General features: G+C 44.7%; 2 protein-coding genes across 6 annotated transcripts in view; one reads left to right on the top strand and one right to left on the bottom strand.

Annotated features, from left to right (window-relative positions):
* The window catches only part of OSTN (osteocrin), a 123737-nt gene extending 115553 nt beyond the window's left edge, over window positions 1-8184 (top strand). For 3 of the 4 annotated variants that reach the window (XM_084529033.1, XM_084529032.1, XM_084529031.1), the window contains exons 3-6: window positions 2167-2265; window positions 4471-4688; window positions 7449-7528; window positions 7841-8184. In XM_084529033.1, the coding sequence (XP_084385159.1) occupies window positions 2167-2265; window positions 4471-4688; window positions 7449-7528; window positions 7841-7863 (420 nt within the window). In that variant the 3' untranslated portion in view covers window positions 7864-8184. Of the gene's footprint in view, window positions 1-2166; window positions 2266-4470; window positions 4689-7448; window positions 7546-7840 lie in introns of all 4 variants that reach the window. The other variant, XM_084529030.1, reaches the window with a different exon arrangement.
* Window positions 8185-11819: 3635 nt separating this feature from the next.
* UTS2B (urotensin 2B) lies at window positions 11820-20094 on the bottom strand. Of its 2 annotated transcripts, XR_014695929.1 has the most exons (6): window positions 19833-20094; window positions 17693-17794; window positions 15162-15199; window positions 14132-14225; window positions 12330-12478; window positions 11820-12247 (listed from the first exon to the last, which is right to left on the bottom strand). XR_014695929.1 is itself a non-coding variant. In XM_084529557.1 (5 exons), the coding sequence occupies exons 1-5, from the start codon at window positions 19954-19956 to the stop codon at window positions 12453-12455; spliced, it is 384 nt and encodes a 127-aa protein (XP_084385683.1). In that variant the 5' UTR covers window positions 19957-20093; the 3' UTR covers window positions 11820-12452. The 2 variants fall into 2 exon arrangements, 1 of the variants encoding a protein (XP_084385683.1); XM_084529557.1 differs by having other exon boundaries at window positions 11820-12478; window positions 19833-20093.
* Between the last annotated feature and the right edge of the window lie 853 nt (window positions 20095-20947).

The raw sequence follows: 20947 nt of genomic DNA, 5'->3' as shown, positions 1-20947 counted from the left end.
TAACCAGTGTATGGCTGGGAGGGGTACCTACAAGTTTTGGGAAACCCTCTTCAGCTGGGGGGGCTCTGAGTGCACAATCACAACAGATAAGCTCGAGTACAAAAAGCAACAACTGCTTTTAACATCTAAGATCCTATGACATGGCTAAAGGTGGCGAGCTAAATTCCATTCTGGCAGAAGACAGTGTGATTTTAATTATGTTTCCATAGTCCTCATTGCACCCCAACTTTTGCAGACACTTTTCTAGAGTTAAACTGCTCCCTTATCTTGCCTTGATCGCAACACCGCATGAAAATCCAGCACAACTTGGTCCTGCTGGACAGAGTTTTTCTCCCTGTTAAACCAGTGACATTTCTTCTCAGCTACTGATTTCCATGCGAATTAGAGCCAAGTTTTAAGTCCTTACAATTTCCTCTGCTTCTAATTTCACTGGCGTCAAGTTCTGACCAGCTAATCAAATGTCTTTTGTGTTGCAGGTGCCTTAATGTTTATTTTGATTAGTGTACCAGTTGCTATTTTTAGCTCTTTGGTCCTTGGGATGAATGAATACCAGCACAGACCTTAAACCATAATAAACATGTGTTTTTAACCTTGCCATTTATTTTTATGTCCCTGTATCCAAATAATCAGGATGTGGTTACCTGTGAAGGTAGTAGACTACTACTTCGAATTTCAATGCACACCCACGTACAAAAATATACATTGTAGAGGGCTACAGCTTTAAAAACACCAACCCAAACCCTTGTCTGGCTTTAATGGCTCTTCTTATCAAGCTGAGAGACAGTGGTACCACCTCGTTTGCTGCTTTGTCTTTGTCCTTTGATTCCAGTGAACTTTGTCTGCTTCACCCCTACAGAACAACTAGCTGCTATGTTTCTCACTATAACAAATCCTCAAAAACAATATAAAGAAGATACGTAATAGGGTGACCAAATAACAGAAGCACATGCAAAACATATTAAAAAGAAACAAGCCACCAAGCAAGAAACAAAGCTTCAAGAAACTGTATAAATGATATATTTATATCTTGTTAAAACTGGACTCCAAGCACTTTTGTGGCTTCTCTCTTTTGCAGTGCAGGAAAAAGTGCAAAGCCAAATGCTTTTTACCATGTGTATTCTGCCTGGTCTTATGGGAAATTTGCTAAGCAAAGGATAAAACAACTGCTGTACATCATATAAACATATTTATACCTCCTTTCTATTTTTGCTTTTGCTGAGAGAAGGGTCGGCAAAAAGTTGTAGAAGCAGGCTTGAATTATACTCTGGGGCTGAACCTGGAAACAGGCTGGTTCTTATTAACATCAGCTGAAAGATTCCCACCTGGTCAAGTCAGAGGAAAGTCAGGTTTTAAGAGCTAGATCCAGTCAAGGACTTAAACAATGTTAGCCCAAGTCCATGGGCAATGAAATCCCTGCATTTTTCTGGTCTTGAGCCTGTCAAACCTTGAACCTCTCTGCCTTACTTGAAGGCTCTGGAGGCATCTGCAGTTCTGCAGTGGTGGCATGTGGTCACAACAATACCAGTCTCAGCAATGGCTTCCTATGCGTATTCTTCCTGGTTGTGGGAGCTATAAAGCTTCCTTCCAAGATCCCAAGAAGATCCTGGAAGTTGTGGCTACCATTAACTCGCATTAGAGACTAGTGAAATCCAGCCTTGCTTTCAGAATGCTGCTGGGGAGGTGTGTGATTTCTGTAACAGCTCCAGGCACCTGTCCACCACATGGGGAGGCCAAGATTAACCTGGGTGGTCTTGAGCCAAATTCTCTCTGCTTACAAGTGAGTGTCTAATTTACCTCATTTTAACCCAATTTTGCATTTGTTACTACTTCCGCTGCAAGGAGTGGGCCACTGTGCAGAAAGGAATTAAAACATCTACAGAGACCTAAAGGAGTGAAGAGGAGGGAGCTGACTCTGCACCCAGAAAAGAAGGGCACTTAGCTGGCACTGACTGGCTGCTGACTTTTACCCAGTGATTCTGTAAGATAAGATTTATGAACAACCATGGGAACAGGGCCTCCCTTTCACTTTTAAGGACCTTTGAAGTGAGATACCCTCTTCATCTTTCCACCATCAGTCTGTAAAGCCTTTCATGGGTATTTGCTGCCTTCTCTCTCTCATCTGGGAATGTGGCTGTGGAGCCACTAACAGATTGTTCTCCTTTGCAGATGCTGCAGCTTCAGCTTGTTGTGGTGCATTTGGCCCTTGTGATCACCCTGCTGCAGCGGCACTCCAGCTCGATGCTCCTAGCAGAGGCAGCTCCAGAGGTAGGTGAATGTTTCTGGTAGCTGTCACATAGCCCTGCTCTTCTGAAGTTGCTCCTGGCCACAGCATGTGGAGGGCACGTGCTGAAAGATGAACAGTGCATATTGATTGTGCAAGGCAAAGCAGGAGCAGGAGAACTTCCCCAGTGAAAAAAAAAAGAGTGATGCAAAGTGCGTGGTGCTGGGAGGACAGGTGGAATGAAGTCTCACCCAGATTCACACAGGCTCTCCTCAAACACAGTCATGTTTCCCTGTGTTAAAACATTGTCCAGTGACTCCAGAGAGAGAACTCTTTGGAAAGGGAAAAATGTGGTGAAAGGGGGGAAACAAGCTAACACTGAAGGGAGATTTTCCTCCTTTTTCTGAAAAGACAAATAGCCCGAGGAGTCAGTAGCTTCCAGGAGCCATAAAGAGAGCCTGGACAGAAGACCCCCTGCTCAAAACTTAGAAATTAAAGGAGACATAAGATCAGGAGAGGAAAGGAGAAAAGTAACTTCCCTAATCTTGCAAAAGAAAGCAGCGGATGAAATGGGAGAACTCCTGTTTCACATTTCATCCAGTAAGATATGTAGAGATTGCACCTGAAAATACTTCTAGTGCATTCTCTTTTATGTCATCCTGACATAAAACAGATGTGGCAGCAAAGATATTTATGTAACGGTTTCATGTCATAAAAATCAAGGATATAAAGTTTAATCAAAGTAGCACTGTCTGGCTGTAGGGTCTTTATACAGGTTTTTAAGATGAGCTTAGAAGTTAGATGCATACTGGAGAATGCTGATGGATCCTTCTGCCTTGCTCTCTGGCTTCAAGTGAGCATGCCCTGATTATAAGAAACAATATTTGTTTTAGAAAATAGGGCTTGGGGGAACCACTCCCCATACTAATCCTGCAGCAGCTGCTGTTGTGATATTACAGAGACCTGGTATCCTGTCTCTAATACAGACAGATGTTTGTGAAAAGAATCTAGGAACAGAACATCTTCAGAGACTTCCTGATGCAGAAACTGCACTGGACCAGGGCTTTTTATTTAGCTGCTGATGGGGAGCTTAAATTTCTTACCAAAGTCTTGGTATCTTTGACATCCTTTGGCAATGCATTCTACTTCATCTGTGCATTTAAAAAAATAATTGCTCATATTTATTTTAAATCTGGTGACTTCAATGAGTGAACAAGTGAACTCTCTTTTTTCTTTCTTTTTTTTTTTTTGTGTTTTAAATGAAAAATTACTAGTTTTTACTAGTCTCTTTTATTCATGTCTCTTCTATCCATAAGTTTATAAACCCTCCTTTGTACCCTCTCCCCTACACTCCTCTCTTTGCTTATCTGTGATGTTGTGCTTTGTTTGGTGATTCATAACAGGAACACCTTTGGCTACCTCTGATTGTCATTTTAGCATTCTCTTCTTCAAATTTATAATACCCTTTTAAAGATGAAATAAGTAAAACTGCACATAGTTCTCAAGAACAGAGGCTACTTTTTACTTTCCATTTTCAAGCATTATTGTAGATATTTATCCCCACTAATCAGAGGGGAGAGTTTATTCATTTTTTTAAGGTATAATTCTGTTGTAGACCTATATGAAAGTTTTATAGCCCTGAAAAGGAACAGAAAGGACCACTCAGTGGCACCTGAAATCCATAGAAAGGAAAATCAGAGGACAATATGAGATCCTTCACAAAAATATTAAATGTTGCTTCATTCTTATGATTATTGTGGTCATGTGCTCTTCCTTATATACTGGTTGGAGTTTTATACGCTCCATCACACGTTATGCCACCCACCAGTAGTAAGAAGTGTCACCACCACAACTATGGTGTGGAGCACGTAGATATAAGCATATTATGTCACCCCTGTGATGGTTATTCAGCTCATGCTCTAAGTGATAGTGGTCACACTGCTGAGATAACAAAAGTGACCTCGCCCACAAAAAAATGGGCTTTGTGAAGTCCCAAGTCTTTATGATTTTGATGACTCTTTCAATAATAATGAAGAGTTCAATTCTACCAAAAAGCCTTTTATATCAAACTCCTGTTGCTGGCCTATGACCAAATTTCACAGAAAAACAACAACTTTGTTTTAAAACAAAAAAAGCCCAGGTTTAGCATCCTAGTAATTGTGTATTTATAGGGCTGCTGCTTTGATATTGATTGAAAAAGGTTTTCTGGACCTTCAGCAGTAAACAACCATCCCTGATTTCTTTTGCAGCCTTTGGAGCCTTCTGCTGCTCTGGGCATGGAAGCACACCCAACTGCCAGTGAGGAGAAGGCAGCCTCCAACCTGGCAGCCAAACTGTTCCTGCTTGATGAGCTGGTGTCTCTGGAGAATGAAGTGACTGAGACCAAAAAGAAAAGAAGTTTCCCAGGATTTGGCTCCCCAATCGACAGAATTTCTGCAACCTCTGTGGATACTAAAGGCAAACAGAGGTAAATTCTTGGATGGCTCCTACCAGTGATAAAGTTGGAAGAAGGCTGCTGGCAGGTTGTCCTGGATACATATGGCTTAGCTTTAGCCACTACCAATTTCACTAGTCAGTCACAGGGTGCCTCTGAACAGGGTACCAGAAACTCTTCAGAAAGCATTCTGGTAGCACGATATGTAATCCTTCAGTTGTGATGAATAATATATGCAGTAGTTCATTTTATCCCCAAAGCGCCATCCAGCTAACAAAGAACATTCAAAGACATGCATTTTCTTAGTACACTTCTTTGCTCTGATGTGAGCTAACATGCAGTTTAAATCTCCCTTTTTGGTTCTGAGATCATTTAAAGCCAAAATATGCCTGAGGTTCAAAAGCTAAGGGGCAAGGTTAGGTGTTCCCAAGGCTGGGGTGAAGAGAAGGTATGGTGGTATGCATCTTGAATGGCAAGACGAACATCACATTATGAAAATGGACAGGATATAGAATGGGTTTCCAAGGAAAAAAGCTTCAATATCTTGATCAACTTACAATAAATCAAGGTTTAATGAATACAACAGTATACCAGTACCTTCACAGTACGTGCTGGAAGATAAGCAAGTTCATAACTGAGGGCTAAGGAATGGCTTGGTATGGCTGTGGAAGGTCAGCATGTCTGGGGCAACGCTCAAGGAGATGCTCTCTGTACCTGAAAGAGCTTAAGTGTCTTGTTCCCTTCTTCTGGTAACTTGTCTTCTTTTTGAATGGAATCCCCAGTGCAGTCAGTATTTAATAACATGCTTAAAGCTTAATCTGAAAATGGAAAGTATTCACAAGAGCCAGTCAATGTTACAGGTTTTTTGGTTGGTTTTTTTTTTTTTTTTTTTTTTTTTCTTTCTTTCTTCCCCTCCAAACAGTGTTTTGCAATATTTTCTTGTCATTTTCCACTTATCCGTCCAGCCTGCTACTAGGACTTTTTGAACGCAGCCAGAAGTGTTAAAGTATAAAATTTTTAAATCCTTGAGTAGAACTATTTTGTCTGTATATAAGAGATCAAAATCAGTTCATTCTTTGTTTGCTTTTTTAGTGTGTTTTCCTTTTGAGGGGAAGAAATTCTAGTTTATCTTTGAAGCCACAGTGCCTTTTTTGCAGAAGTACATGGTAATCCCAATTTGTCATGTGCTTTTTGTGTGGAAATCTTGTTTCATTCTACGTGCCACACAAGGGTTGGGGGGAACATTCAAAGGGGAAATTGTGGTGAAAATTTTTAGGTTTTATAACAGCTTGTCTCTGAATAATGAGACCGTGCAAGTGAGGGAGACACTGCACAAAATTTTTCTCCTTTACCAGCATCATCAGCACAGTTTGCAGTTTGGCTTTGAGGTTATCACTTCTGAGGAGCTGACTAGTTTTTGAGTTTGGGATTGACACATTTATGAGAATCACCTGAGCTGCTCTGTTGACTGCACTGACAGTCTGACACTGTCATCAGCACGAGCCATGGATCAGATGCGTGCTGTGACGCAGTCGAAAGGCTGGACCTTCATGTGGAAACAGGCAGAGGCTGCTGCACTTACAGGAATAAAACAGAGGATTGAGCACCCTGTCATCGTGCCCACAGCAGATAACTGTCCACTCACATACTATTGAGAGGATTACCTATAGAGACTTTAGTTAATGACGTTTGAAGCATGAAAATCGTTAAATAGATTTAACCCTCTGAAGTAATACAGCAGGCAAAGTACCTGTCAAAAATAACAGATTTTTTTTGGAAGAGGCCACTTAACAAATGCAGGGCCACTTAACAGCAACCACTGTTGTGGCATCCACTGGTTACAGGTGACCGTAGATCCTAATCTTGCTTGTCAACATCAATCTATGAAGCTTTGAAAGCAAGGGAAAAGCATGCGAGAAGTGATGGGCTCTAAGAAGAGGGTGGAAGGTTCTGTAGATGAAGAGAAGGAAAAAGACTCTGGAAATCTTTTTAAAGGCTGTTTTAAATAGAAATGATCGCTCTGTCCCTAGTAAGTGCTGAAATCGGCAGCTTTACCTGGAAGATGAGCGGCAGGCTGTGGAGGCAGATGGTCCTGTTATGGCCCCAGACGGCCACAAGAGGGGAAGCTCAGCTGCACAACTTCTCCGAGACTGCTCAGCATTCCCCGTTGACATGCTTTTACAGTCTCCTCTGTTTAACTACAGACCGCGGTGGTATTGCAAGTGATGCAGATGCAGAAAACCCCCACACAAACCAGTCTGGGAAGTGAAGTCCCCTTCTTGTTAAACCAGGCTCAGTATGACTCCAGCAGCCCAGGTCCCTCCTGCCCACATCAGCTTGTGCCTAGGCTGTGCGGGGGCAGAGCTGCCTGGGGGGCAATGAGCTGAGGAGCAGCCCTGAGCCACTTTGATTTCCCTACGGCTTAGTGCAAAAGTGCTTGATGTATATAGGTTTTTGAGAAAGGGAGACTGAGGGCTATGCATCTCCTTTCTTTTATTAATAGCAGCTAACCCGTGAAGTTGTTTGTTTGCTGTCAGATAAAAGCAGGGGTAGCACATCAACATCAGTCAGTCTGTAAAACAGGTGCAACTCTTGACTATTCGTTTTTGAGAGAAGTGAAGCTTTTTTTCTTTTAAACACATTTTCAGCTGCTGCAGCACAGCTCTTCTGTCTGTACAATAAAGTTGTGAGCGCGATGAACAGAGGAATCAAAGATTTAGTAACACTTCTGATTATTCCTATGATGTCTGTTCCCAATTCTTTCCATCCTTCTTTCCCTTTCTCCCCCTGCAGGAAAGTGGTCGAGCTGCCTAAGAGACGGTTTGGGATTCCTCTTGACCGGATCGGAGTGAGCCGTCTTGGCAACACCAAGGGTTAGCAGTTTCTGCAAGTAAGCCAGAGTACTCCAGGGGTGGGTATGCATGGCACGGAGATCCCCACCTGCTCTGTCACACGGAGGTACTCAAGTCGTGCCAGTAGGTTTGGGTAGGGAGCCCAGGGGAAGGATGGCTTCTCATAACATGGTTTGTGATGCAGCTTACCTTGAAGCCCCTAAATTAGAACTCAGTACCCTCTTAAAAGAAAACAAGTATCCCTTAGCTTTTCCATCTCCTTATTATGTCTTTGTCCAAGCCTTGCAGTCCTGATTTGGGAAAATGTAACATTTACTGCTTTTCTGCCTACAGGTTCTTCTGTTTTGAATGATTGATGCTGTACTGGAAACATCATAGAAACGTGGAAGATGCACCAGAGCATGTCTTGTCATTGACTAATGATTCAACACTCAAGGAAATGACCTCCTGCAAAATCTATTTCACATTGCATTTTACAAACATTGCATTTACAGATAGTAACAAATTTAATTCATCAGGTCAGAATGCTCTCACAGTTGTGCACAGTGCCACTGATAGGAGGAAACAGAAAATATGTATATAGTTTAATTGCATGGCATTTCTCTCCTAAACCTGCAGAAGTTCATTTTCCTAGCAAGGACTGTTAGATTTTTTTTTAGATTTTTTTTTTTTTTTTTTTTTTTTTTTTTTGATTTAAAATAAAACTTTCAGAGAAGCCAACTGCAGTCCATGAGAAGCAGACAGTTTGCTTTGCACATTTCTTTCAAGAGGGTGTTTGTCTGGTAGGTGAAGGGAGATTTTAACAGTTATGGGACAAACCCAGGTTTTATTTGAACTGCTATTTGGGAAAAAAAAAATACATCCACTGATATCATAGGAGTTGGTCTGAATAAGAAAAATGAAAATACCTTAGGATTTGTACTGATGCTTTTAACAGTCTTTCTCATATCTCCACACCAAATTTAGAAATGTTTTCATTGTATAGCATATCCTGAAATGTGGTGAGACTTTTAGTTTCCTCCTCTAAGCTGATGAATACATTTCAGTCCTCCCTATGCATAACATAGGATAGCGTCCAAATATGAAGTCATCTACTTCCTAAGCCATCTGCATCGTATGCCTTATTTTAGCCTCTTGATGCATGCACGGGGCATAATCACATGTCCAACTGTAAAAGTTCAAGCATTTCTTAGTCTGATAACATGTAAACGTGTGCCTGTCCTCTCCATTTCAAGTCAGAGTAAAACAGGTAATTTTAAATCCTGCTTCATTTCTTTTCACTTTTTTCCAGCTTATAAAATATTGCTGAAAAAAGCTGTCTGCTGACATCTCACTGCTCAGATTCTTAGCTGATTTTCTTTAAACCTCACATGCTCCTTGTTGGACTATGATCCATGTCAGCTAAATGCCTTGGATTGCTATTCTTGGGTATAAATCATCCTTAGAATTGCAAAAGATGATCCACTGAGAAAGGATTATATAGGACTAGGAAAACAAAATACATCTTGCCACATATTTACCTTGTGTTAGGCAGAGAGTTGTAGTAAGGCAAGGGATAGAAGTTAAGTGTTTATTTCCTGATCTTAAGTGAGGCACAAAGAAACTGACAATCAGCTAGCAAGACAGGGAAAAATACAGTCAGGTTCTCAATCAGCTGTAGGAAAGGAGTTGGGAAGTCAGTGCATCCTTGAGATTAAAGCTATTCAAAGGATTGGCACTTCAGGGCAATTGCCCCAATATAGGCCATAGTGGGAGGAGAGGTCCCCATTCAGAAGGGCAGGCAGCATCAGGTACATGTCTCCTTGTCCCACTGCTCATTTTCTACCTTTAAGCTTGCAGATGAAGGGTTTGGGACTGAGTGGCTGACCTGTGACAAGATTTTCTGTCCATGCTAAAAAAGAATCCGCAAATGGAATCCCAGACAGCCTCAGCCCCTGTCCTCTGGAGCATGCTGCAACCACCTACCCTGAGTGTGTCCTGCGATTTAGTAAATGGTTATCTTATTGTACTGAGCTCACCCAGACAGTCTGCAGATAATCTGATTGTGATGCAGCCATATGTACAGGGTATGGGCAGATTATGGAAGTCGTGTGTTCCTGACCACTCATACAGTTGTCAGTCAACAGCAGCATGGTCACACTCATTGCAGGACATATTTTGGGAGACTCCGATCAGAAGAATTCAATGCTAACATACCAGATCTGCTTGATCGTAAAAGTTTTCCAACAGTCAGTTAGTATTAGTGTGGGTTTCTAAATAAAGAGGGGTTTTATAGCCCAGAGTTGGGTGCAGAAATGCCTGCCATCTGAAAGAAAACATGAAAGCAAATTAGGACGGAGGACTCCATTGCAGTGTAGCCTGTAACTATGACCTGAAAGCTTCAGTCCTGCTCTTGGCTCTTGTCGCACTGCATTGATTACCTGGGAGAAAGAAACAGCCTTTCTCTTCCTCTGCACCATCCACCTCCTCCTCAGAGCACACTCCAGTCTCCTGTGGCTCAAATACACTTTAAAATCCATTAATCAACAGGCACTATTTAAAGTACAATGATGTCTGAAAGGATAAATGCCATTGTTTGTTCATGGATAAATGTTGGATAGCTTTAGTCATCGTGTGTAGCATGCAGGTCAACAAACATGAAGTGAGGATATACTACAGCATCCATTGCACGCTAGATTAGCCCTGTGCTGCCTGCTTGCAAACCCATTCAGATGCCTGTGAGGATTTTCTGCTAATAAATCAACATGATCTACCAGGATGCCTAAGTGAATTCCCTTTAATTATCGCCTGTGGGTCATTAGCTTTAGCAGCAGTGACTGCCCAGGCATGGGTAAGGTGCAAGCAGCCATGATATGGAGGTGGCATCTGAGGAAGGTTTTCTGTCCTGTGTGTTTAGGAGGAAGGACAGGAGCTCCACAGTGTCACGCTGACGGTGAGTTTTGCAAGAGCATCACCACCTTTGCTCCGAACTCATACATGAATTGCATTTGACACTGATGCTCGTCATCCCAGCAGAAGCAGCCAACACAGCAGGATAGGAAATAGTGGGGTGGTCTGGGTACCGTGAACACTTAAGTATCTGCACTGGTAGGATGCAGAACATCACGTGGGCTAAAAAGCACTGCTGAACAGTATGGTGCATTGCACTCCAGGGAGTTCCTGTGTATGGGATCAGAGCACGATGTTAAATAGCCATGACACTGTATTCCTTTTCCTGACTCACTGGTGAGCTGTCACACCGGGCAGGGGATGCATGGCTCCAGCTAGCAGGTAACAGATGGAGCCCGCTGCTGCTCCAGCCTGTCATTGCACTGGGATATCCTGCAAACTGAAAGCACCTGTGCTGAACACCATCTTGGGGCACTCAGTGTAGCTCCCCTTCACCTGCAGCACCAAACACTTAAAAGGAAAGAGAGACCCTTCTCTAAGCGATAGGCTATCCTTTTTTCCTGAATTCGATGTTGTTGTAAGGGTATGTGAAGGTATGTTCCCACAGACCTTTATCACATTCACAAATTCAACAGGAAATGGGAAATTTGTTCTGAATCACTACTAAGGAAATAGTAATGAATTAAGGCTAACAGCACGCTTTGTTTTCCATATGATTAGACCTCACCTATATAATCAAACTGTTTTTATTCTATATATGCCAGCTTTATCCTGTGATAAGATGAATAGATCTCCTGTTGATGAAGTACACACAATGTACTGCTGTGGTAAGTGTGCACATCTTGCCAGAGCCCTAGGCAATGAATGTAGCATGGTAATTAGTGCTTTGGGAGAGATAAACTTTTGAAGAATACATAGTATGCAAGTTGCAGTTAAATAACGTGGTTAGACAGGCCTGGAGAGACAGTTCAATTCTAGTCAAAGTCAGTCAACACGGTCCTTTTGCTTTGCAAGTGAACTTGGATAACAGAACTTAAAATGATTACATGTAGGACCCACAGAGGGATTGTGATCTCCTCCTTTTGGGCAGGTGCAGACATAATTCTGCAGTAGGAGAAAACAGCTAGCATCTGCACTGACCAGAGAAAAAAAAATCTCTTCTCAAAACATCTCTTTGGGGTGAACAGATAGAAGTGAGTGGGACTGGTTCAGTCCCATGAGTACAGTAGCCCACACACTGGGCAGACCCAGCTCTCATTCGCAGTTCTGGCTAAAGGAAGGGCTTATTCCTCAGGTATATTATAGCAAACACGTTGCTAGGTGTTTAATAGGAGTATTTTTCATTTTAAACTTCACATGGCCCATCAGGTAATAAACATGCTCCCCCCATTGGGCAAGTGACAAGAAAGAAAACAACACGTGCTTCTGTGCAACAGAAAATCTTTATTGGAGTGATATCCAAAGGGTCCAGACTTCTGTGCTTGTCCTCCCCCAAACCTACTGTGCTCGCTGGCAGGACACGACAAGGAACAGCTCTGGCTCAGCAAGCTAAGGCAGGCAGCCCTGCACCTTTCTCATTGCACCCAGCCTGCCTTCCTTTTGCAACGGAGGATGCTGGGGCATCACTGACCTGCTCGTGGGAGGCAACGGGAAGCCCAGGCACCACCATGAGCAACACCTGCAAATGTGGGCAGAGGCCCAAGCTCAGGGAGACTGAGTTGGTGTTTGGTGCCTCGGGGGACATGGTGAGAAGGGGAAGAGGGTGTGGTGGCAGCAGACTGAATGGCACACACAGGACAGCAAGGAAAGTTGGGAAACATCTTCCAAGCAGAAGACGGTGGAAGGTGAAGCCTGAAGGAGGGAGGAGTGGAGAGCGGCTGTGCGTAGCCACTCAGGCTCCTGTCACGGTGCCTGTTAGACTTGGCTGTGGTGCAGTCATGGAGGATGGCATCCAAGTTAGCAGCACGGTGAGAGAACAGAACAAACTCTTAACATTAATACCCAGCGAGGCAGTTTGGGGAAAGGCCCATCTTTGTCTTCCACTCCTGGCAAGCCTTCAGATGCAGTATTTCCAAAAGCAGGCTGGGGAGGGATACAAGAGAAGGGTTTTAGGATACAAGAGACTTTTTCCAACTTCCCACTGCAGCCCTGGAGTGGGTTTCAAATGCCTAATGTCTTGATAGAGTTGGGTGTTGTGATTTCCAGGCACATCTCAGTAATAAGCTTTGATTTCATATAATACTTCTAGAAGGTGACCCTTTCGGCTTCTTAAAATACAAAGAAGTGGTCTGAAAGTTGTTTCTGTGTAGCTCGATTTATAATGGTTTGCTATTCCTTTGCTGTACTGCAGCAATATCAGGAATCAGCTTTTTCTTTCCTGTCTACCAGCCAGCAGTTTTGCAGCCTCAGGGTTTCTCACTTGTCACTAACTGGAAAAGCCAGATACTGACCTGCAGACACCTGATCTGGACATTACATTTTTTTTCAAAAGCCCAATCACTCTAGCATTTTGCTACCAGCTACCAAACAACATTGATCACCGTGGGATCTTCCAAAAAGAATAGATTAGGGAAAGATGTGGATTTTGGTGATGGAAAAAATAGCTGTATTGCCAGTATGCCTGGTTCTTTGGGCCCTGTGCAGGTCTTCTGTTGTCAAGTATAAGAAGGGATTTCTACCTGTTTTTTGAGAGCTGAATCTTGGGAGAAAGCTTCTACTGCATCAGCAGTGCTCAGGCCGAGACACAAGCTCCTCCCAAACTGGAAGGACCTTTAGATGAAAGCAAACACTCTCTGCTTTAATATCTGGCAAAATCTGATTTAAACCTGGCTGGGAGAAGCAGTTTTATGTACAGTTGAAACTTCCAGACCGGTGGGGGCATGAATTAGTTTACCCAAATTAATGACTGCCTCCAGGGCTGCTTATAAATTGCAGATTGTCTAAGGATCACCTAAGCGCTTAATCCAGCCTTGCACAAAGGGAGATTTTCCCTCACCTCTCTGGCAGGTCAGCAGCCTGCACACGCACAGAGCATGTGGGGTAGCTCTTTTGGCTTTAGGCCAGATCTGTCATCAGCGACTTCTTTTTTACAGCTGGCACTGCTCTGTGAAGGAGTCTTCTGGAAGCCAGCATGCAGGGCTTTGTCCTTGTCCTGCCTTGCAGCAGGGCTGGTGCAGGATGCTCCCTCCGGAGAGGCTGGATACAGACAAAGCTCAGGGGACGTGCTGCAGAGAGCAGTCCTGCTTTCCTCGCAGAGGGGACCGACTGGGGGACCTTCTAGATATTAGCTCCCTGCATTCCTGCTTGATTTCCACATCCCTTTTCTTGCCGCTTTTCAGCGGCACAAACAATTGCTCCTTTTTTCTCTGCAGGGAGGCAGTGACCTTGGCGGAGGGGAGCGCCTGCAGACCACATGCCTCATTATTTCTTCAGCACGAGCTTTGTGCCCAGCCGAGAGCGAGGGGTGCACTGCGGGGACGCGTTCAGACCCAAATCACCTCCGAATAACCCTGTGGTCATCCACGAAAAGGGGGCTGTGGCCCTAAGTGCCCGCAGCGGGGCCTGGGCCTGTGCTGTGAAACTCAGCAACAAGAGAGGGAAATGCTGTTCTGAGCCTGTCTGGGGCATGTTTACCGTCACCATCTTGTGGCAGAAAGGAAGCCCTGGACATGAGGCCTGAGTGGGATGGCTGCAGCTGAGCCAGTCCCATGGACAGGGCTGTAGCCCAAAACTTACCGCGTTTTTTGGGCTGGGATGCTGAGAGACTTTCCAAAGCGTAGGCCACCTCTGACCCTTCCTCAGCTGAGAGCTGATCCTTCAACTTCTCCAGCTGTTAAAAAACAGACACAGCAGTGAATAACTGCTCTGTCACGAGGAGCCCCACAGCCTGCTGGCAAGCACAGTGCAGGAGAGGCAGGGAGAACAGGCAGCCAAGCCGGCATCATCCCTGGGGAGGGCAGGCTTTTCCCTGAAGTGGGATCATCCCAGCAGGATTTGTCTTTGGAGCACTTAAGTCTCCTTGTGTCCCTTCCCCTTGCTCTTGCTGACTTCCCTTGGTTATTATGTGGAAAGCCCGCAGAGCTCAACGTGCCTCAGCCCTGGAGCGAGGGGCTCAGCTGGAGCTGGCAGCCTCCCCTGCCTGGCACCCCCCACTGTGGTTTTTAACTCAGAAGTGAGAGGTGCCAAGTGGAGCTCAGCAGGAGCATGAGGATCCACCTGTGTTTGTGCGTGCCCACACAGCACGGTGGGGCTTCAGCCATGCCTTGGGCCTTCCATGCTTGTAAAGAGCCCCAGGAAGGGTCAGTCTGGGTGAGGTGCACAGGGGCTGCCCCCCTTGCTTTAGCACAGTACCAGCTGCAGCCCGCTGATGTAATGACCGACAGGCAGCAAACCTCCCCTTCTCCCTCCCTCTTTCTGTGGTGATTTCCTTTGGCAACTGTTTTTTTCTTTTTTCTTTTTTCTTTTTTTTTTTTTTTCTTGCGTGGTTTTTGCTGGCCCCTCAGCGGTGGTAGAGGCAATGCTGCCTCAGCCTGGACCGCATTACTCTACAGCTTTGCCCCACTTTTATCTTTCCCAGGTTCTGCAGCCATTTAGCCCAAGTTTTGCTTTGCCTTTTGGGGGATACGCTTACGTGAAAGCAGCAGAATGAGCAGTAGCAGGATGTAAAGGCAGAAGGAGAGGGCATCGAGACAGCACACATAGTGTAGCTGAGGTATTACTCACACAACCGTAGGCATGTATGTGTCTATGTATTTCCTTCTCTCACCTGTTCAAGCTCTTCAAACTTCTTTGCCAGCTCCCAGTCTGCAAGAAGGGAGAGCAACATCAGTACTGGCATTGTTCTCCAAAGCTCAAATCAGCAGCAGTCTCCTCATGTAACTAACATCTTTAAGGGTTGACAGGGAAAGACCTATTTAACCTCTAATTCCTGTTAGTCGTCTCCAGACCAGAGGTAGCAGACACAGCAACAGAGAAGCAGACTTTCTGTGCTCAGTCCCACGGGACTTGCCCCTGGCTCTCCACTTTAAGGGAGGCTTCTTGGGTTTACCAGCTCTGGTAAACTCATCGGCCCTCACATGGTCCTGCCTGTCTCTTCCCTGCATTTTAAGTTTTATCCTGGCAGCTGCATAAGATGTGGCAGGATCTGTGTGGGCCCTTCCCTGAGCAGTTTCTGCATCAGACTGAGCTGGGGCTGAGCAGCACCGTACCAGGCGGTCAGAAACCTGTGCTCATGGATGAATGAAGCGCCCCTGAGATACCCTGTCCAGGACAGGGGGAGCCAGGTGCTGCTGGATGGGATCTAAAGCCCCCACATGAGCTGGGAAATGCCTGGGCTAGCAATAGGAAAGCTGCAGGAAGGGCTGCGGGATCTTCATCTCGCTCCTCTTGAAGGCTGAGGGACTTTATTCCAGATTCAAGCTGGTGCCAAAAGCAGATAATTATTTTAAACACGATAGCTGAAACAATGGAAAGCACCACACGGAACAAGCTCGGCCAAAGCTGAGTGACCAGACCACAGCAGCTCTTCTGGAAGGAGAACGCAAAGCCATCTGCTGCTTTGAAGTGCCAGTTTGTGAAAATATGCACTAAAATAAGCAGAAGAGCCAGGAAATTGCTCAAGAATGTCTCTGCTTGGGCCTGCAAGAGCCAAAAACCAGCCCTGGAGCTGCCTGGAGCTGCCTGCTCTGTCTGCTCCCAGCGTGGCAGCAGGCATTGCTCTGCACCTCCGAGGGGATTTAGGATATCATTCCCCTGACTTCAGATAAGCCTTCAGCACACAGACACCCTGCCAGACTTGGGCTTTTTTTTTTGAATTTGAGGCTGAGCAGGAGGGTGCCAGAAAAAGAGCTGCCTGCGTTCATAGTTTCTCCTCCAAGAAGGCAACAATTTAGTTGAAAAATCCTGAATATTTTTGGACAGATATTCATAAAAGCAGCAGTTCCTAAGCTGACCCTTTACACCAGGGCTGGGTTTGCAAGGCAGAAGGGTTCTGGGGACAGTCAGGGAGGCAGGCGGTGGGGCTGGGCTCCTGGCACTGCCAGCAGCAGCCTCAGGCAGATTCCTCTGAAACATGTCGTTACGCATCCATATGTGAAAAGTGCCACTTAACAGCTTATTATTATTGTTAAAATTATTATTGTTATTGTTGTTATTATTACTATTTTATACATTTTTGCCTCTTTCAGAGTTTTGAGTGCCTGTTTTGGCTCGACTTCCCACAAAGCGTAAACTTGGCCAATGGCTGCTATGAATAGAAAATGAACAGCGGTCGAAATTTGGAACAGATTATCTCAAGCAGGGGGAAGGAAGTTAAATTATGGATGATGCCTTGAGAAACTGCCTGCTGTAAATCCTCTGTCTGTGCTCTGCTCAGAGATTCATTATATTCAATTGTCTGGCATAAAATGCAGCCTTTCCTCTAGGAGTAATAAGTGCAATAATCCATAAAGCAATCATAAAAATGTTATTTTTGAATGCATCTCCTTTGCAAGAAGAATGCCTTTGTTAGTATAAGGACTTGATTTATTTGTATTTATCTATTTGTCCCAGGATCATTTTACCACTGCCTCACTGCATTAACAAGGGGCTGGGGAGGAGCACTGCGTGACTCTGATGAATGGATTTTCATGGTAACATTTTTGCTGAGCCCCGTTCTCTGCTGTTTTCACAGGGAAAACCAGCTTCCTGCCCTGAGACCACCACATATGGGCCAGCCCCTTCCCTCACTGTGGTGGCCATGGGAAGATCTGACCTCTGAGCTCCATGTGGCTGCTTGCTGTGCGGTAGTCTCCTGAAAAACCCAAGTTTTTCTCCAGTGAGCCTGCGTTTGGAGTCTGTCCCAACATACAGCCTGAGATTTGGTGTCGGTTCACATAACACAGGCAGAAAAATCTTGACCTCCCCTCTGCAAAAATCTACAAAATCTTAAATCTTAACCTGTGTGCTCACACGATGCTGCTGTTTTTAATGTGCCAGCAAGACATGGAGCTGCAGCTCCAAGTGTGTGGGACTCTATGGCTGTGTGTGGAAAGGTGGCTCCAAAGGCTGAGGTGGCTCCAATGGTGAGAACCTGAGGATCTAAGGTGCATGTTCTCGGGCAGCTTTACACCTTATTGCAAAAGCAGGTCCAAAAACCCCATGATGCAGAGCATCTGGCTCTCACCACATACAGCCATCGCGCTGACACACGGGGCTTCCACTTTCTGAGCAGTCAGACTGTGCTGAGGAACCTGAGGAGCAGGTTCCTTGCATTCATACGAGCACAGCTGCAAGAAGCTGGGATCTCCCTTCACTTACCGATATTTTCTGGTCTCCGCCATGCGAGTTTCTTATTAAGAAGCAGAGTCAGCAATGTGTCCTCGTGATTTGTGTCTTCTCTCTCCGGAAGCACTCGGTTCTCTGCAGCACATAAAACACCATTCTTGATCTCTGGTGCCAAAAAGCATGGACCCTCCAGCCCCCAACAGTAAAACAAAAATTAAGGCTAAGATGTCTCCTGCAAGGAGAGTGTATCAAGTGCCTCTGAAAAGCCAGACACCAACCCATGGCACCCTCTCTTCTCAAAACTGGGGTGCTCCCCTTCTCCCCCCCAACCCCATCCTTTTCCAGGGCTGGTGGAGGTGGAAGCTAGCTCCTTGTGAGGGTGGATGCATGCACCTTAGGTGGAGAGCCCTGCAGCCCCACATTTAACCTTGTTCTCGCTCAGCACTGGGGCTGATCTATCTGACTGCAGGATTACGGCATTCTGCAGTGGCACAGGATTCTTCCTGCCCATAGGCAAAGTGTGGAGGAGTTTAAAGCAAGCCTCTTTTTCCCTGAGGAATCCTCTTACGGTAGCTGTCAGCCATGAATAATTTTCCTGTTTTCCAGGAAAATCCTCCCCAGGCTCCCCCAGCAATTTGGGCTTCTCTACAAGGCCTGTTTTGGGAGCATTCTTAGTGTTTTTTCTCTAGTGGTTGTGGCTATTCCCTCAAATGAATGGTTGTGAAGGTCAGGGGTTCAGCAGTATCCGATGGACACAGGAGATCAGATGATCAGAGCCAGCAAGGCTCTGAGACCCTCTGCCAAACAGATTTCCAGGAGCATCTGAAACCTGTGGGATGCATTCATTTTGGGGCATAAAATAGGAGAGTGGCCGTTCCCCAAAATTTTTGGTCTGCTTACCCCTGCCCCACGCCCAGACCTTGCCAAGCCCTAGAAAATGCCTACAGAACCCGTGTAAAATGCAAAGAAATGATGCAGAAATACATATTTTCCTCTCCTTTCAGGACCTTTAAGACTTCTGCTCGCTCCCTTTGAGGAGGTGAGAAAGCAGCAATTGGTCTCGCACAGCCGTCGGCCATACATAGCTGTGGTGGGACGAATGCAAATATTTTTGACACACATGAGACAAAACATTGTAAGAGATTAGCTTCCGGGATGCTCAAGAGGGTGAGGGAATCCATCCCAGTAGCCACAGGCACAGAAATCTGCATAGGCAGAAGGTCCCCTGGCCCAGGTGATGCTCTGGGTACGTGGCCAGGTTTATCCCCACGCAATGCGGCGGCTGAAGGCAGGGGTGCTGACTGTGATCTCAAGAAATAAGCCCGAGGAATGCAGCAGAGCTACGCACTGTGTAAGACTTGCCGTTAGTGTGGAGTGCTATAAGCCTCCTTCCTAAGTCTGGAAGTCAGTTATGATTTTAAAATAGTTACCTTTAGTCATTTGAGGGATTTGATACAGAAAAAAAAAAAAAAATACATAAACACTGTAGGAAAAACTAAACAGAAGCGGTATTTGGATAGAGTGGCCTCAGGAATGTTTTGGTTGTTACTACAAAAATAAATAGGTGATATAAAAGGAAAAATCATTTGAAAAGCAATGTTATTTTCTAGCCTATATTTAGCTGTTTTTTTTTTTTTTCTTTTTTTTTTTTTTTTTCTCTTTTTTTTCCTGCTGCCAAATCTCTCTAAGAAAGAAGATGAATGATTGACATTTTCCTGCAGAGTAAGTTCAAGCTAAGATTAATTTAAATTATGGGAGAAGAACATATAAACAGAAGTTTCGTGAATAAAAAAAGTTCATCAGCACCCTACTACTGACATTTAAGGAGCTGTCAGATCTCATATGCTACATACTGGAATTGCTACTCTCTGATATTTTAATATATTTCCTTGGAAATTTTCTTTCAGGAGGAGAAAAAGAAACACCAGATATCACCAGATCTGATATTTTTACTGATTAGCAAAATGTGTTATACGACCAGCTGCAGAGCAGAAGGACATGCTAATACGACCGTCTCTGGGTAGCACCCGTGTTGACTGACTGGTTAGTATAGCTCCAGGTTGCTTGTATTTTCTTTCACGAATTAGCAAGTGTTGCATGGCCATGACAAGCAGCAAAGCAAAGCAAAAAGATAGCCACCTACCTGTGTCACCTAGCCTGCATTCCAGCTTACCTTGTAGTAAAAAAGGCTCTCCGTGTGTAGATGGGACACACACAGTCATGGTCAAGATGGTTAGCACTCCAAGGGACAGCTGGACAGACCACATCTTCTCCATGTTCCCACCACCCAAAAGCATTCTTCCTTCAGGCACGGTGGAGGACTTCAATGCAACCCAGTGCCAGATGAGCTCACTTTTAAGAGGCAGTGGATGTGCCGTGATTGCAAATGGCCTTTGGAGGAGGGGAGAAAAATATCTCTTGAGATATAATTCAACCTGTCAATATGATTCACTCCTTTGGGAGTGGACAGAACGACCCAGTAACAGACGTCAGATGGAACCTGTTCAATATATCTCATATCAGACTGATCTAATGAATTTTGATGTTCCCACAGGCATGCACTGTCCATGCACGTTGATATACGTTCCATACGTACATACATTAAAAATATTTTTTCGTGGCTTTAGTGTTAATGGAGTTCAGACACGAGGACTCCCACATTAGCAAGGAAGATTTGTCTAACATACCAGTTGCCATATGTCACCAGTTTGGACAGAATCAGGTTAATGGGTTTTTGTAATTTATCATTGCACTTCCTAGTGCCTATATTAATTAACGTGAGATATAACGAGTGCTGAAATGGTGGGAAACAGAGGGGCACTTTCCATTTAGCTGATTGGACGGTATTGAGTACGTCTCGCTCACGGTGACTTATGGCTTTGTCAACGGGAAAAGCATCACACCCTATTTTGGGATTCTGTCTGAGTGGGGGAGTGCAGGTTTGGCAGCAGATATGGAATACATCAAGGATGGGCAACTATCTTCATTTTTTTTTTCTGGGAAAAAGAAGAATTGGAAGGTCAGATGCCAGTTCTGGGTGCGCAGCCATATTTTATTAGTTTAGAGCAAAGTACTGAGGCACATCACACATATTCCATGTCTTCTCAGGACGTGACTCCATCTTGGTTTGTTTTCTCTTTTTTGTTTGTCCATCACTATTGATCAGGGACCTGCTCCTGGTTTTTAATTACAACCTTATGGAGAAAAATGCCCTAATAGTAACAGCACTAGGCTTTGTTCTTCGTTTCTGCTTCTTCTGCCAATCATCATCTGCAGAACTGAATCATC

This window comes from Aythya ferina, assembly GCF_964211825.1.
Source record: "Aythya ferina genome assembly, chromosome: 9".
NCBI lineage: Eukaryota > Metazoa > Chordata > Aves > Anseriformes > Anatidae > Aythya > Aythya ferina.
Note: the sequence above shows the minus strand (reverse complement) of the source record. Positions and strands in the feature narration are given on the sequence as shown.